Source organism: Patagioenas fasciata, chromosome 5, assembly GCF_037038585.1.
Source record: "Patagioenas fasciata isolate bPatFas1 chromosome 5, bPatFas1.hap1, whole genome shotgun sequence".
In the NCBI taxonomy this organism is placed as follows: Eukaryota; Metazoa; Chordata; class Aves; order Columbiformes; family Columbidae; genus Patagioenas; species Patagioenas fasciata.
Window position 1 is genome coordinate 1,943,802 of NC_092524.1, and position 15,345 is coordinate 1,959,146.

General features: G+C 65.5%; 2 protein-coding genes across 3 annotated transcripts; one reads left to right on the plus strand and one right to left on the minus strand.

Annotated features, from left to right (window-relative positions):
- Positions 1-113: 113 nt before the first annotated feature.
- On the minus strand, positions 114-10,135 carry CARNS1 (carnosine synthase 1). 2 transcript variants are annotated; one of them, XM_065838924.2, is made up of 10 exons: positions 10,018-10,098; positions 8,329-8,347; positions 7,328-7,559; positions 6,583-6,672; positions 5,794-6,281; positions 4,795-4,975; positions 4,167-4,252; positions 3,363-3,594; positions 2,993-3,264; positions 114-2,818 (listed from the first exon to the last, which is right to left on the minus strand). In XM_065838924.2, the coding sequence occupies exons 2-10, from the start codon at positions 8,329-8,331 to the stop codon at positions 1,592-1,594; spliced, it is 2,811 nt and encodes a 936-aa protein (XP_065694996.1). In that variant the 5' UTR covers positions 8,332-8,347; positions 10,018-10,098; the 3' UTR covers positions 114-1,591. The 2 variants fall into 2 exon arrangements, with proteins under 2 accessions (XP_065694996.1, XP_071664874.1); XM_071808773.1 differs by lacking the exon at positions 8,329-8,347 and having other exon boundaries at positions 10,018-10,135.
- Positions 10,136-12,298: 2,163 nt separating this feature from the next.
- Positions 12,299-15,344, plus strand: PPP1CA (protein phosphatase 1 catalytic subunit alpha). Its single transcript, XM_065838992.2, has 7 exons — positions 12,299-12,384; positions 13,215-13,346; positions 13,483-13,713; positions 14,064-14,168; positions 14,258-14,481; positions 14,831-14,965; positions 15,167-15,344. Exons 1-7 carry the CDS (start codon positions 12,330-12,332, stop codon positions 15,275-15,277), a joined length of 993 nt encoding a protein of 330 aa, XP_065695064.1. The 5' UTR covers positions 12,299-12,329; the 3' UTR covers positions 15,278-15,344.
- The last annotated feature ends 1 nt before the right edge of the window (position 15,345 follows it).

Sequence of the window (15,345 nt, forward strand, 5' to 3'; positions counted from 1 at the left end):
TGAAGGGGGCGGGAGCGCCCGTGGAAGAGACGGAGAGTCCTCGGGGTCGCTCGGGGTCCACGCGGGTTTTCTGGGGGGGACACTAGTGGTACCGCGGAGCCGACACGGCTGCATGTTGCTGGAGGGTCACTGGTGTTATTGTAGGGTCGCAGGTACTACAAGGGCTGTGTGTTATTGTAGAGTCACTGATGTTATTGTACGGTCACGGGCACTACAGGGGCTGCGTGCTATTGTAGGGTCACTGGTGTTATTGTAGGGTCACGGGCACTACAGGGACTGTTATTGTAGGGTCACTAGTGTTATTGTAGGGTCACTAGTGTTATTGTAGGGTCACTGGTGTTATTGTAGGGTCTTGGGCATTACAGGGGCTGTGTGTTATTGTAGGGTCACTGGTGTTATTCTAGGGTCACTAGTGTTATTGTAGGGTCACTAATGTTGTTGTAGGGTCTCCCTAGTGACAGCCCTTTATCACAAGGGCTCCCCATACGAGACTCTTCCTGGACGGTGTTCCCAGCTGCTCTGCTACCACGGGGAATCCCCGGGTGTTCCTTTGTTATTGTAGGGTGCCTCTGTGCAGGTCTGTTATTGTAGGGTTTTCCCGCACAGATCTGTTATTGCGGGGTGTCCCCATGCTGGTTTGTTATTGTGGGGTCTCCCCTTCAAGGTGTGTTATTGCAGGGTCTCCCCACTTCAGTCTGTTACTGTGAGGTCTCCCTTGTGCTGGTTTGTTATTGTAGGGTCTCCCCGTGTAGGTCTATTACTGCAGGGTGTCCCCAGGCAGGTTTGTTATTGTAGGGTCTCCTCATCACCAGGCTGCACCTGCTGCTCTGGTGGGGTGGCCTGGGCGCCTCTGGGGGGGCTGCCCTCCCCCTATTAGCAAAGGTTCATTAAGGGGGGACCCTGCCTACCCCCTATCGAGGGTTGGTGTCCCCCTGCATCTCCCCTGGCATGAGAGGGGCACCAAACCCCCCAGTTGCGGGGACAGGGGGCACCGGGAGCAAGGTTTGGGGTGCCAAGGCGGGAGGGGGACAGGGAGCCCAGGGATGGGGGTGCATGGGGGTGGGAAGGGAAGTTGGGGGGGATGTCAGGGGAGCTGGGGGGATGTTGGTGAACAGAGAAATGAGGTGCCAGGGGATGGGGAGATGTCAGGGAATGGGGTGTCAGGATGGCGTGGCGGGGTGCCAGAGGATGGGATGTCAGGTCAAGGACATAGGGTGCCAGAGGAGTAGGGGGGACGTCAGAGAATGGGATGCCAAGATAGGGGGTGGGATGCTGGGGAGTGGGGTGTCAAGGCTGGGGATTGGGGTCCAGGGGAGCAGGGGGATGTCATGGGACAGGGTGCCAGGGGGATGCCAGGGACCGGGGTGTCAGGAGATGTCAGGAGATGGGGTGCCAGGGGGATGCCAGGGATGCCAGAGACATGCCAGGGACCGAGGTGTCAGGGGATGGCAGGAGATGGGGTGCCAGGGGGATGCGGGGTGCCAGGGGGATGCCAGGGAGCGGGGCGGCGGGGCTGCGGGAGGGGGTGCCAGGGCAGAGGGTCTGTCCCCGTGCCTCCCGCTCCCCCGCCGGTCCCGCTGCCTGCCCGTGGCTATTTAAAATGGGACAAGAAATGCTCGACGGGGTAGCGGGGGGAGTCGATGCCCAGCGCCTGGCACAGCCCCAGCAGGCGCACACAGGCCTCTGCCCGCGTCTCCCCGCTGCAGGCAACGCTCAGATACGGCTCCTCGTACTCGCCGTCCCCCGCCGTCTCCTCGAACAGCCGGTTGAGCCGGACGAGCCCCCGGCTCTGCAGCGCCTGCAGCGCCGCCAGCCCCCCGCCGCCCCCCAGCGTCCACCCGTGCTCCGAACCCAGGCACATCACCCCGACCAAGTGCCCGCGGGGCGCGGGGCGAGCGGGCAGCACCGGCGGCGTCCCCAGCGCCACCAGCACGGCCGCCAGCAGCAAATCGGGACCGTAGACCTCCCGGATCCAGTCGCGGAGGTAGAAGCCGCCCATGCGGGGGTTGATCTCCAGCAAGCGGGGGCCGGCGGGACCCAGTTTGAGCTCCACGTTGAAGACGCCGTCGCGCAGCCCGCAGGCCAGGCAGCACTGCAGGGCTGCCCGCACCAGCTGCGCCTGCCGGTCGGCGGGCAGGCAGGAGGGCAGGCAGGCAGCGGTCTCCAGGAAAGCGGGCAGACGCGTGGGGCCGTTATCGGACACCCAAGCGCCCAACAGCCGCCCCTCGAACACCACCAGGTCGACGTCGTGCTCGGTGCCAGTCACGTACTCCATCAGCAACATGGCGTTCCCCCAGCCCAAACCGATCCCCGGGTGGTCGGCATCGTCCCGGAGGTCACGCCAAAGCCGGGCGGCGTGCTGGTGGCACTGCCCGGGGTTTTCTACCAAGCGCACCCCCACGCCGCCCGCCCCAAACTCCAGTTTGGCCACGGCGGGGAAGGGGACGGTGCCGGCCGCCCGTTCCACGTCCCCGTGGCTCTGCAGCCGGCGGCACGGCACGGCGAAGGCAGCGGGTGGCGGGCAGCCATGGCGGCACCGCTGGAGGTGTTGGTGGGTCCGGCTCTTCTGCTTGGCCACGCGGATGGCGGAGGGGGAGCAGCTGCGGAGCCCCAGGCGCTGGCACACCAGTGCCGCCAGTACCACGCAGTCGTCCCAGTAGGAGAGGCAGGCGTGGGGCCGCAGCCCTCGGGTGCGGAGCAGCTCTGTCACCCGCTCGGCGTGCTCCTCGTCCCGCCGGTGCTCGCGGCTGTCATACGGCAGGAAGGTCTGCACCAGCCCCGCCGCAAAGTGCTCCGGGTCGGACTCCACCAGGTGGATCTGCGTCCCCAGAAAGGTGTCACCATGGCAGAGCGGGGACTCACAACACCCAGTGCTGCGGCTGTGCCACCCAGCCCACCAACTGGGACAGTGAGGGACCACCCAAGGCGTGGGAACTGCTACCTAGTGTTCACTCTGAAACCTACTAATGGCAGCGCCCACCAGTTTCCTCACCCTCAGGCCGTAGTCACGGGCTGCATCCCAGACGAAGCTCTTGCTGACGCCACCAGCCCCGATGAGCAGAATGTCCTTGCCCTCGACCAGGTGACGCTGTGCCCGGTGCAGCATGGCCTCGGCCAGCAGCCGGGGCAGGTCACCGGGGGGCTCCCCCACGGCGTGCCCCATGTTCTCGGCCAGCAGGCAGGTCTCCAGGCACCGCTGGCTGTTGGTGGCCAAGGCCACCAGCTCCAGAGCGTCATCCACACACGCCAGCAAAAAGTCCACACCTGGGGACAAGGATGGGGACACTGTGCTCAGCACCCCAGGATCAGTGCCACCATCATGGGGTGGCCTCGGGGACCGGCGCTGTCCCCCCAACACTCACCCAGGAGGTCGGTGTGGGCGCGGGTGCCACCGCGCTGCTGGGGACTCAACTCGGCCTCGGTGGCCAGGAGGGCGGCCATGGCAGCCTCGGCAGCCACCTGCAACCGCTTGGCCAGTGCCTGGCGCTGGCCCGGGGCCACTACCCCCCACTGCTGCAGGCTGGAGTCCAGGCCCTGGGGCAGCGCTGCCCCATGCCGCACCGGAGCCTCCGCGCGCCCCACACCACATGCCACCTGCATGGGGACACCGGCTGCCACCGTGTTGCATGGGGACATGGACTCTCACCAGGGCATGGGGACACAGGCACACTGATCTAAGGCTTGGGGACACTGGCTGCCACCCCATAGCCTGGGGATGTGGGCTGCTACCAGGGCATGGGGACATGGGCTGCCCCCCTGTAGCTTGGGGATGCTGGCTGCCACCAGGGCATGGGGACACAGACACACTGACTCAGGGCATGGGGACACGGGCTGCCACCCTGTTGCACAGAGACATGGGCTGCCACCAGGGCATGGGGGCACAACCACCCTATAGCCTGGGGGGACACAGGGTGCCACCCAGGCCAAGGGGACAGAAACTAATCTGGGGCTTGGGGACACACGTGGCCACCAGGGCATGGGGACATGGATGACCAGCATAGCCCAGGGACACACAGGGCCACCAGGACATTGGGACACATGCCACCACCCCATAACCTGATGGAACACACCCAGCCGTTTCCCACCCGCGGGTGGGAACACCCACGGCCACACCCACCCTGCCACACCCACCCGAAGGGGCGGAGCCTGTGCAGGCGGGGCCGTACCTGGCAGAGCTGGGGCCGGTCCCCCCAGGACCTGCAGACGAGGGTGCAGATGCGCAGGGACATCGGCAGCCGCGGGGCTGGGCTGCCTGGGGGGCGAGGGACAGGGCAGGCCAGGGACGGGGGACCCTGCCTGACCCCCACCCCCTCATGGGCTTCTGGGACCCCCCCAAGTGGCACCGCGGTGGCCTTGGCCAATCCCAGGGCGCTGCGGGGTCCAGCGTGGCCACTGTCACCCCCAGACCTATGGGACTGTAAGGGGCTGAAGGTTGTCACCCCACCACCCTGCCCTGCTCCAGGGGACCATGGGGGACCAAGGCGACCACCTTCCCCCCACACACACCCCAGGGGACCACAGGGGTACAGGGTGACCTTCTCTCCCACCCCTACTCCAGGTGACCATGGGGGACCAGAGTGACCTTCCCCCCACCCCAGGGGACTTTGGGGCTCCAGGGTGGACACCTTCATGCCCTGCCCAAGGAGCCCAGGAGTTTGGTTGCCCCACCGGCCACCACCCCCACATCCCCGGGGATGGACACGTGGTCGGCACAGCCACAGGGACCCAGGGGAGCCCGGGGGGGCCCTTCCCTCCCATCCCAGGGTGGTGGGCGCCCAAGGGCAGGGGTCTTACGTGGGGGGGGCAGGGGCAGGCGGGCGGTGGGCACCAGGGCCTCCAGCAGGACGCTGTCCTCCTCCTGCAGCCCGCCCAGCCGTGCGCCCACCGCCTGTGTCACCGCTGTCCCCTCCTCCTTCCCGTGGGTGCTGCGAGCGCCCGTCCCGCGCCACCGCCACCCCGCCGGCCGCACCACCACCTGCGGACATCCCCGTCACCCCACGCCATGGCCACCCCCATCATCCTGTGCCACCCCACCACCTGCGGACATCCCTGTCACCCCATGCCATGGCCACCCCCATCACCCTGTGCCACCCCACCACCTGCGGACATCCCCGTCACCCCACACCATGGCCACCCCCATCACCCCGTGCCGCCCCACCACCTGCGGACATCCCTGTCACCCCACACCATGGCCACCCACATCACCCTGTGCCACCCCACCACCTGTGGACATCTCTATGTCACCCCACGCCATGGCCACCCTCATCACCCTGTGCCACCCCACCACCTGCGGACATCCCTGTCACCCCACGCCATGGCCACCCCCATCACCCCGTGCCACCCCACCACCTGCGGACATCCCTGTCACCCCACGCCATGGCCACCCCCATCACCCCATGCCACCCCACCGCCTGCAGACATCCTCATATCACCCGATGCTGTGGCCACCCCCGCCACCCACATGTGTCACCCCATGCCACCCCACCAACTGCGGACATCTCCATGTCTCCCCACGCCATGGCCACCCCCACATGCCACCGTGCCACCCTCTGCCATCCCACCACTTGCACACACCACCTTGTGCCACCACCACCCCAACAGCCACCCTGTATCCCCAGTGACATCCTACTAGTGTGTGACCCACAGGTGCCCCTGAATGCCCCAATGTACCCCACGGCTTGCCCCACATTTATGCCCCCGCTGTGCCCCATGGATGCCCCCGCACACCCTACCATGCCCGTGACCTTGACCCTTACACCCCAAACGTACCCCACAGGTGCCCCCCATGCCCACCTGACTGTAGGGTTCCATGGCAGCGCCCCCCAAAAAGGCGCCCACCTCCTCCTGCACCAGCTTCTCCTGGCCCTGGGGATCCTCCAGCCGCACCAGCCTCATGCCGGGGACCACCGGCTCCGTGGGGATGTCCCCCCTTGGTGCCAGGACAAATGCCAGGGTGGGGGGCACGGGCAGGCCAGCGTGGGCCGCCAGCACCCATCGGGTGACCAGCGGGTCCTCCAGCCGGTGGGCGAGCGGGACCGAGCCCCCCATGGGACAGTCGAGGTCACGGGCCAGCTCGCCCACCCAGCCCCCCTCTGTACCCCCTGTTGCAAAGGTGCCGGTCACATAGTTGGCCCGGCGCGGGGGGGCGAAGGTGTCCAGGGTGCTGTGGCCCCCCGCCTCAAAGGACACCCCCCGGGAGAGCAGCAGGGACCAGGCGCCTGGGGACGTCTCCGACGGCACCCGGCTGGCCCAGGTGGGTGACAGGCATAGCACCATGGCACCTGCAGGTGGGCAGGGGTGTGGGCAGTGCTTGTCACCTGTCCCCTGTCCCAAAACACCCCCAAGCACCCTGTGCTGGCATTTGCCGCTGGCACTGGTGTGCACTGTTGCTAATGGGACTGTGGGACAGGGGGGAGCTGGCACCACCCTCACCCCCTGCCTCAGTTTCCCTCCCAATCATGCGCAGGTGGGTCGGGGAAACCCTTTGGCCCGGGGTTGGGGCAGCCAGGTGGGATGTGGAGAGCACCCGCTGTGGGTTCATGGGTGTCTCGTATGGGGTGGGGACAAGGGGGACAAACGCACCTGGGCAGCGGGTGCCACCCTCCAGCAGCACGGGCAGGAAGGCGGTGGGGGAGCCCAGGATGCAGACGGTCATGTCCAGAGGGCCAAACCCTGCCAGCAAGGGACAGGGACCCTGGTGCCATCCTACCCCTGGCTCCCCTGTGTTCCCTGTCTGGCATCATGCCCCCAGTGCCACCGTTGTCCCTTGCACACCTGTGTCCCCAGACTGGCACTATGCCCTCAGTGCCATCTTTGTCCCTGACACACCTGTGACTCCAGACTGGCACTGTGCCCCCAGTGCCACTGTTGTCCCTGGCACACCTGTTTCCCCAGACTGCGACTGTGCCCTCATTGCCACCCTTGTCCTTGGCACACCTGTGTCCCCAGACTGGCACTGTGCCCTCATTGCCACCGTTGTCCCTGGCACACTTTTGTCCCCAGACAGGCACTGTGCCCTCAGTGCCACCATTGTCCCTGGCACACCTGTGTCCCCAGACTGGCACTGTGTCCTCAGTGCCACCATTGTCCCTGCCACTTCCATGTCCCCACCTGATACCATGATTCTATTGCCATCCCAGTCCATACCACTCCTGTGTCCCCACCTGACACTGCCCCCAGTGCCACCCTTGTCCCTGCCACCTCCATGTCCCCAGCCTGGCACTGTGTCCCCATCACCACCCCTGTCCCTATCACTCCAGCCCTGTGTCCACAGCCTGGCACCATGCCCCCAGTGCCACCCTTGTCCCTGCCACCCCTGTGTCCCCACCCGTGCGGGGCTCTGCGGATCGGTCCAGCGTGTGGGGCAGCCCCTCCTGGCGCAGGGCGCTCTGCAGCAGCTCGTAGGCCTGGGTGGCACCATCGGGGTCCCCGCTGTCCTCGGGCACGTCACCATCCGGGGCCTCGTCCTCCAGCCAGCCCGGGCACAGCGCCTCGGGCCCTGCCCACTCCTGCTCCTGCGACATCGGTGCCCGTTCGGCACTTGTCTGCTCCACCGAGAGCTGCGGGGGGCAGAGACGGGGCTGACACAGGGGTGGCAGGGGGTGGCACGGGGCTAAGGGACTGGTATGGGGCTAAGTGGATGGTCTGGGGCTAAGGGGCAGGTATGGGGCTGGCACAGGGTGGCATGAGACTAATGGACTGGCATGGGGGTGGCATGGGGATAAGGGATGGGTATGGGATTGGCACATGGTGCCATGGGGCTGGCATGGGGCTGGCATGGGGGTGGCATGGGGGTGGCATGGGAGTGGCATGGGGATAAAGGATGGGTGTGGGGTTGGCACGGGGTGTCATGGGGCTGGCATGGGGCTAAGGGATGGATATGGGGCTGGCACAGGGTGCCATGGGACTGGCATGGGGTTAAGAGACGGGTATGGGGCTGGCACGGGACTGGCACAGGGTGACACAGAACTAAGGGACTGGCATGAGCCTGGCATGGGGTGGTATGGGGCTAATGGTCTGTCCCGGGGCAGAGGGGTGCAGAGTGAGGCTGCCCACGCGTGGGTGGGGGTCAGGGTGCTGGGGGGCTGCGGGCGCCAGGCTCGGAGCCGCCTCCTCGGGGCCGCGGGGCAGTGCCAGCTGCCGGGGCCGCCAGCTCCAGGACAAAGCGTCCCCTTGTCCCCATGGGGTCACGCGGCGGGTGGGCACAGCTCGCCACGCTACCCGCGGCCCCGTGGCCGTGCCCGGCACTGCCGGGGCTCACCGGGGCTGTGCCCCGTGGGACAGGGCACCCACCTCCGCCTGGACCCCCCCCACCCGGGGGTCACTCACCATCCTGGTGACTGAGAAGCTGCAAGAGATGGGTGGGCAGAGTCAGTGGGGCTCCTTGGGGACGTGTCACACCCCTGCCAGCCCCTCCCCAGCTCCGCAGCGCGCAGGGCACCCCTCCAGCAGCACCCACCCCTCCTGGGACACCCCTTAGTGACTCAAGGTTGTCCCCTCGGTGCCAGCCCCGGTGACCCCAGCAGCTCGGGCTCAGCCCGAGCAGGGATTAGTGTAATCCCATGCCAGCTCAGCACAGCGGGGGGCAACCCCTGCCCAGCGGGGGCAAGGTGTCCTGGGGGTGCGGACCCAGGCATCCGGGGCCTCCCCGCCCCGCCGTGGGGTGCCCCAGCTCCCAGCAGGGTGCCTGGCACACCTGGTCACGGAGGGAAACTGAGGCACAGAGCTGAGCGCTGGCCACTTGCAGCCACCCACGCAGGGTCCCCCAACCCCGTGGGGTGTCCCCATGGGGTGGCCAGGAGCCAGTGACAGGGTTAAGGGACATATGGCTCTGTCCCATGCCCACCCAGTACGAGGACCCCCCCCCAGACCCAGACACGGGGCAGCCACAGGGATCCCTGCAGATCTGTGTGTCCCCTGTCACCAGCGTGGGGACCGCCTTGTGCCTGCTCCGCCCCTCGCTGGGGGATGGCCCTGAGGTCCCCAAACTGGGACATCTGTGTTCCCCGTGCCTGCCCCGGGTACCTTGGTGGCCTGAGAGCGCGCAGGGGACGAAGGCTCGGGGACGCCTGGCACAAGGGACACCGGTCGTCTCTGGCCTTTAAACCCCCCCACGCCACTCGGGGTGCCCGGCCCCCGGCCCCGTGCCCCGGATTAGGCGCTGGGCACGGCGGGCGACACAGAGCCCCATTGTCCCCTCCGCGGCCGGGGGGGCACGGGCACCTCGCGCCAGGCGCTGGCACCCTCCCCCTGAGCCGGGCTTGTACCCCTGTCCCGGCTTTGTCCCCATCTCCAGAGACAGCGAGGGACAGCAGGGAGGCCGTGGGGACACGCTGCTGCAGTGTGATGGCTCAGCGTGCTGGGGTGTCCCTGTCCCACGTCCCCGTCCCAAAGTTGGCCCCCCCTCCCCGTCCACCTCTCCCCAGCATGGCAGAGCTGTCATGCTGCACGTCCCCCGGCTTAGCTCCGGCTGCCCACGGCGTCACTGTCACCGTCACGGGCAGGCACAGAGCCACCAGCACGGCCACCACGCCGTGGAGCCCTGTGCACCCTGCCACCCACACGCTGCCACCCACACGCTGCCACCCACACCCTGCCACCCACACGCTGCCACCCAGCTACCCCTGGCACAGCCACCCCCACCCACACACGTGCAGGCATGCACACACATGCACATGTACACGCATGAACACACATGTATATGCACAGACATGCACACCAACATGCACACACATGCATATGCACACACATGCACACGCACACTGACGTGCACACACATGAACACACACATGCATATGCACACAGGCGTGCACACCATGCACACACATGCACACAGACATGCCACAGATATGTACACACACATGCACACGCACGCACACCCCGACCACGATCCCTCTGCTCCTGCACCTCCCCCAGCACTCCCAGGGTGTATACATACACCCTACCCAAAAAAAGCACTCTCCCCGCCCCCGCACACCCCTCCGGATCCCCCCCACTCCCACCCGCGCCAGCACCCACCGGCGGTGACAGTGACAGTGGCGGTGACAGTGGCAGTGGCGGTGACAGTGGCAGTCGGTGTGTCCGGTGCTGTCGCGTCCCGCACAGCAACTGTGCCCGCTGCGGTCCCGGCGGTGGCGGTGTCGCCTCCCGCCCGGGCGGGGCGGCCCTGGGGACGATCGGGGCGGGGCCGGGGGGGCCCGGGGGCCCCGGGACGGGGAGCGGGGTGCGGAGCCTCGGCCAGGGGGTACCGGGCTGTTGGGACAAGGAGGCAACGGGGAGCTGGAGACAGCGGGGTCGGGGTGCCACTGCGGGGGGGCAGGGGACGGGGACAGCCCAGCAGGGTCACCCGGGGCCGGCTGTAAAACTGACACCGCGGAGCAGAAATGTCAGGGCTGGGGCCAGGCGGCTGTCACCCCCCCGGGGAGCTATTCCCGACCGCGCAGCATGGCATGGCACGGCACACGGGGAATGGCACGGCATGGCACAGCGTGACACATGGGGAATGGCACATGGCGTGGCACACAGGGAAAGACACGGCACGGCTTGGCACAGCACATGGCATGTGTGGCACAGTGTGGCGTGGCACGGCATGGCACAGCACACGGCATGTGTGTCACAGCACAGCGTGGCATGGCACGGCATGGCACAGCGCGGCGCGTTAAGCGGAGGTGGTGGCAGCGCCGGTGCCACCTGCGGTCTGTCCCCACTGCCTGTTTACCTTGGCCCCACCTTGGGGGCTGATTAACGACTGCCACAGCCGGGGGGACAGGCAGGGACACAAACATGATGTCTGCGTCGCTTTCCTCCCTCCCAGGCTGGTTCTGCCACCCTCCACGAGCCAGGACACCCCTGTGCCACCCCCACCGTGTCCCCAGAGCCCCCCGGCGCAGTGCCCACTGAGCCCAGGCTTTCGGGTGGCCCTGGGGACGCCGGGGTGGCAACAGCCTCCCAGCAACACCCGGTGCTGCTTAGAGCGGTGGCCCCGCGGTCCCGCAGCGGGGACTGATCAGAGCAACAAGAATCTTGTGGAAACCCCCGGGCATAAAGCAGCAAGACTCGGAATAACGTAACAGAAACCTAACAGAGGAACAATAGCACTGCAGAAACCGGACAAGAGGCGAAGCGGGATGGCCTTGGATTGCGAGCTGGAATAGTGGAATGTTCTGAACAGAGAAATAAACTTAACAGCAGAGTCAGTTCTACTGTTAAATAGTGTTTTTTTTATTTTATCAGCGCTGGGGATCATCTTCTGTCAGTGCTCCAAACACTGGACGCTCTTGCGTTGCTTATATTTACATAATTATTACATATGCATTACAATTTTTGAAAATTTTGACATACATCTATGCTAAGAAACAACTGATGATGTTAGTTATGATTGTTTGGTTTCTTACTTACAATACATCTATTAATTATTAGTTAAATACAAACTAAGCGCTCTGCTTCTAAACAATGTGTTACTCAATCTTCTGCAGAAGGATCTGAAAGTTGAAAAACATCCCTTGTTTTTCCAGGTGGTCAGAAGCCTTTATCGCGGCAACCGGTTAATGATGGGCGCGTCTTTTATAACTTAATCACACCATACATTCATTTGGAGACCCTCGAATACACGCGGTCTGTGGGCAAAGGGCGGGGTTATGGAGATAATTTATGTTTAATGCATGAACTAAGCAGTAGAAACAAATGAATACGCAATAGCTACATGCAATAAATACCAAGAAGCGCGAATCCTGCGCACGCTCGGTTGGAAAACCGATCCTGGAGCGTCCAGCAGTGCAAGTGCCGCTTTTTAACGCTTTCCAAGCAGTGTTAAGGAGCCTTTTTGTCAACTTTTCGGTATCAGGACACGCTGAGGGGGGTGCACCGGGGTCCCTACCCATCCCATGGGGGACCTGAGCACTGTGTGTCCCCCGGGTTCCCCTGACCCCGCGCCCCGTCACAGCCCAGTCCCGGTGACTCCATCTGACACAGTACCTGCTCCCCCCATCTACGACCGTGTCCCCAGGCTGTCCCTGTCCCCCGAGGACCGGGACACAGATACTGGGGGCGCCCGTATCCCCCTGCCCGCGGTGTCCCCCCGCCCGGAGTGTCCCCTTGCCCAGGGTGTCCCCATGTCGCTGTGCTGCAGACGGGAGCGCCTGCAGTTCCCCCTCGCCGGGGACGGGGTGCCGCAGGGTCCCCAGGCGGGGCGTGTCCCCTGTCCCGTTGTCACCGGGACATCCCCCCCCACCGGGTGCCGCGCTGATTCCTCCGCGCCGCCAGGGGGCGACCCCACCGGGCGCTCGAGGCGCGCGGGGCGGGACGGGGCGGGGCGGGAGCGTCCGGCGGCCATGGCGGACACCGAGAAGCTCAACCTCGACTCCATCATCAGCCGCCTCCTGGAGGGTGAGCGGCCCCGCCACCCCCGGGACCCGCCGGCCCCATTACCCCTAAGAGCCCCGGGAACCCCCCGGTCACGGCCTCGGGGCTCCCAACGGCCCCGGGACCCCACAACGGCCTCCGCCCCCCGCTCCCCCCCCCCCTCCGTCTCTGGGCCTCCAACTGCCCCGGGGTCCCCTCAGGTCCTGGAGTCCCCCTAGCGGCCTCCACCCCCTCTTCCCAACGGCATCGCCCCCCCGCTGTAACGGCCCCGGGGTTCCCAACAGTCCGGGGGCTCCCAATGGCCTCCACCCCCCCAAGGGCTCCCTTCTCCCCCCGCAGTGGCCCCAGGCCCCCTTAGCAGCCTCCAGGCCCCCCTCCCGATCCTGTTGTGCCTCCGCAAAGGCCTCAGGACCCTTCAACAACCACCACCACCCCCCAACAGCCCAATTCCTCTTCCCCAATGGCCTCAAGCCCCCCCAAACAGCCCCATTGCCCCCCCTCAACGGCCCCAGCGCCTCCGCCCACACCATAGCCCCAGGCGCCTTAACAGTCTCCACCCCGCCCAGTGTTGGATGTGGGTGAGGGGGGTGTTGGGGACAGGGGTGCCGGAGTGGGGGGGGAATATGGGTTTGGGGGGGGCTCTGTCACAATCCTCAGCTCTGGCAGGAGGTGGGTGTCCTGGGGTGGGGGGTGATCCCTGCCCACCCATCATGGGGGCAGCCAGGACCCTCTCTGGGTGTGGCGGGACTCCCGAGTCCCCACAGGGTGCCCCACAGCCCCCATGTCTGTCCTTCTGTGGGGTGCATATGGGGCGCCGGGGGGGTCCCTGACGTTTATTTCTCTACTGGGACCAGTCCAAGGGTCGCGGCCAGGGAAGAACGTGCAGCTGACGGAGAACGAGATCCGGGGGCTGTGTCTGAAGTCGCGGGAGATCTTCCTCAGCCAGCCCATCCTGCTGGAGCTGGAGGCGCCGCTCAAGATCTGCGGTGAGAGGGCACAGCCTGGGTGATCTCCCAAGATGGGCGCAGGGACCAGCTGGGGCTCCCAGCATGTCCCCATGCTTCCCTGGGGACATGGATGGGGACCTGGGGTCTCACACACACCCTGTCCCCCCCACTCCAGGTGACATTCACGGGCAGTACTACGACCTGCTGCGGCTTTTTGAGTACGGGGGCTTCCCCCCTGAGAGTAACTACTTGTTCCTGGGTGACTACGTGGACCGGGGCAAGCAGTCGCTGGAGACCATCTGCCTCCTGCTCGCCTACAAGATCAAATACCCTGAGAACTTCTTCCTCCTGCGTGGCAACCACGAGTGCGCCAGCATCAACCGCATCTATGGCTTCTATGACGAATGTGAGTGCTCGGGCTGCGGCCATGGTCCCCCCCACAACCCCTCTGCTTGTCCCCGTGCTGTCCTGCGCTGACCTACAGTCACCAGGGGAATTCTCCTCCCACGATCCCCGTACCCACAACCAACCTGTGTCACCCGGTGCTCCCAGTACCATCTGCATTGGTACTCGCCCCATTTCCCTTTACCCCCCTGCCATGAGCGTGCACCGCAAGGACACCCCCTGTGTCACACAGTGCCACGTTGCCACTGTGGAGCAGCTGCCTGTGCTTCACTGAGGTGGGGAGAAACCCACATGGGGGGCCCTGTACCCCCAAAGGGGCAGCACGAGGCACCCACACCCCCTTCCCTGCAGGCAAGCGACGATACAACATCAAGCTCTGGAAAACTTTCACTGATTGCTTCAACTGTTTGCCCATCGCCGCCATCGTGGACGAGAAGATCTTCTGCTGCCACGGAGGTGGGCACGGCGCTGGAGGCGGGGAGAGGAGCTTTGGGGGTGCCCCGGGTGGGGTGACAGGGCCTGACACAGCCCCCTCTTCCCCGCAGGGCTGTCTCCTGACCTGCAATCGATGGAGCAGATCCGGCGGATCATGCGCCCCACGGACGTGCCCGATCAGGGTTTGCTGTGCGACCTGCTCTGGTCCGACCCGGACAAGGACGTGCAGGGCTGGGGCGAGAACGATCGCGGCGTCTCCTTCACCTTCGGGGCCGAGGTGGTGGCCAAATTCCTGCACAAACACGACCTGGATCTCATCTGTCGGGCGCACCAGGTACCACCGGGCACCCCACTGCAGGCGGGGGGGGATATTTGGGTCCCCAGTGGGTATCGGCAGGTGTTTTACCCCTCATGTTTGCCCCTCAAGGGCAATATTTGCTCTTGGGGCTGTCTCGGTGTGTATGTGGGGAAGGTATTTGTGCCCAGAGGGGGATGTTTGACCTTGAGGGGCTTGTCCGGACTTTGTGGGCAGGATACCTGGGAGTATTTGCCCCAGGGGGTGGTTATATACCCCATGGCCTGGGTGTTTTCCCCCAGGGGTGGGTGTTTGCCCCCAAGGCTGGGTGTTTGTCCCGGGGGGGTGGGTATTTGCCCCGAGGTGCCAGCTGTGACCCCCCCCACAGGTGGTAGAGGACGGCTATGAGTTCTTCGCCAAGCGCCAGCTCGTCACCCTCTTCTCGGCGCCCAACTACTGCGGGGAGTTCGACAACGCGGGCGCCATGATGAGCGTGGATGAAACGCTGATGTGTTCCTTCCAGGTGAGCTGGGGGAGGTGGTTTTGGGGGGGCTTTGGGCCTGCGGTGACTGTGGGGGGGCTGTGGTGTGCCCCAGTTCCTGCTGGAGGGCAGGAGAATGGGGGGAGCCTGCTCTCTAAAGGTGGGAGGGAAGTTGGGGGGCTGAGACAATGTGGGAGCACAGCCTACAGCCCCCCCATTCACCCTGTTTTCCCCCCCCTTCAGATTCTGAAGCCGGCTGACAAGAACAAGGGCAAATACGGGCAGTTCAGCGGGCTGAACCCCACGGGACGCCCCGTCACCCCTCCCCGCAACTCTGCCAAAGCCAAGAAATGAGCCGTGAGCCACCCCCCAGGGTGGGGCCCGGCCCCCCGCCCTCAGCATCAGGTCGCTTTTCTTTCGAT

Coding starts and splice junctions, on each gene's coding strand:
- PPP1CA (XM_065838992.2), top strand. CDS start 12,330: ATGGCGGACACCGAGAAGCTCAACCTCGACTCCATCATCAGCCGCCTC. Junction 13,714..14,063: donor CTATGGCTTCTATGACGAAT/GTGAGTGCTCGG, acceptor CCTTCCCTGCAG/GCAAGCGACGATACAACATC. Junction 14,169..14,257: donor GATCTTCTGCTGCCACGGAG/GTGGGCACGGCG, acceptor TCTTCCCCGCAG/GGCTGTCTCCTGACCTGCAA.
- CARNS1 (XM_065838924.2), bottom strand. Junction 3,595..4,166: donor ACCGGCCCCAGCTCTGCCAG/GTACGGCCCCGC, acceptor GTCCCCATGCAG/GTGGCATGTGGTGTGGGGCG. Junction 2,819..2,992: donor CCCGTGACTACGGCCTGAGG/GTGAGGAAACTG, acceptor CTGGGGACGCAG/ATCCACCTGGTGGAGTCCGA.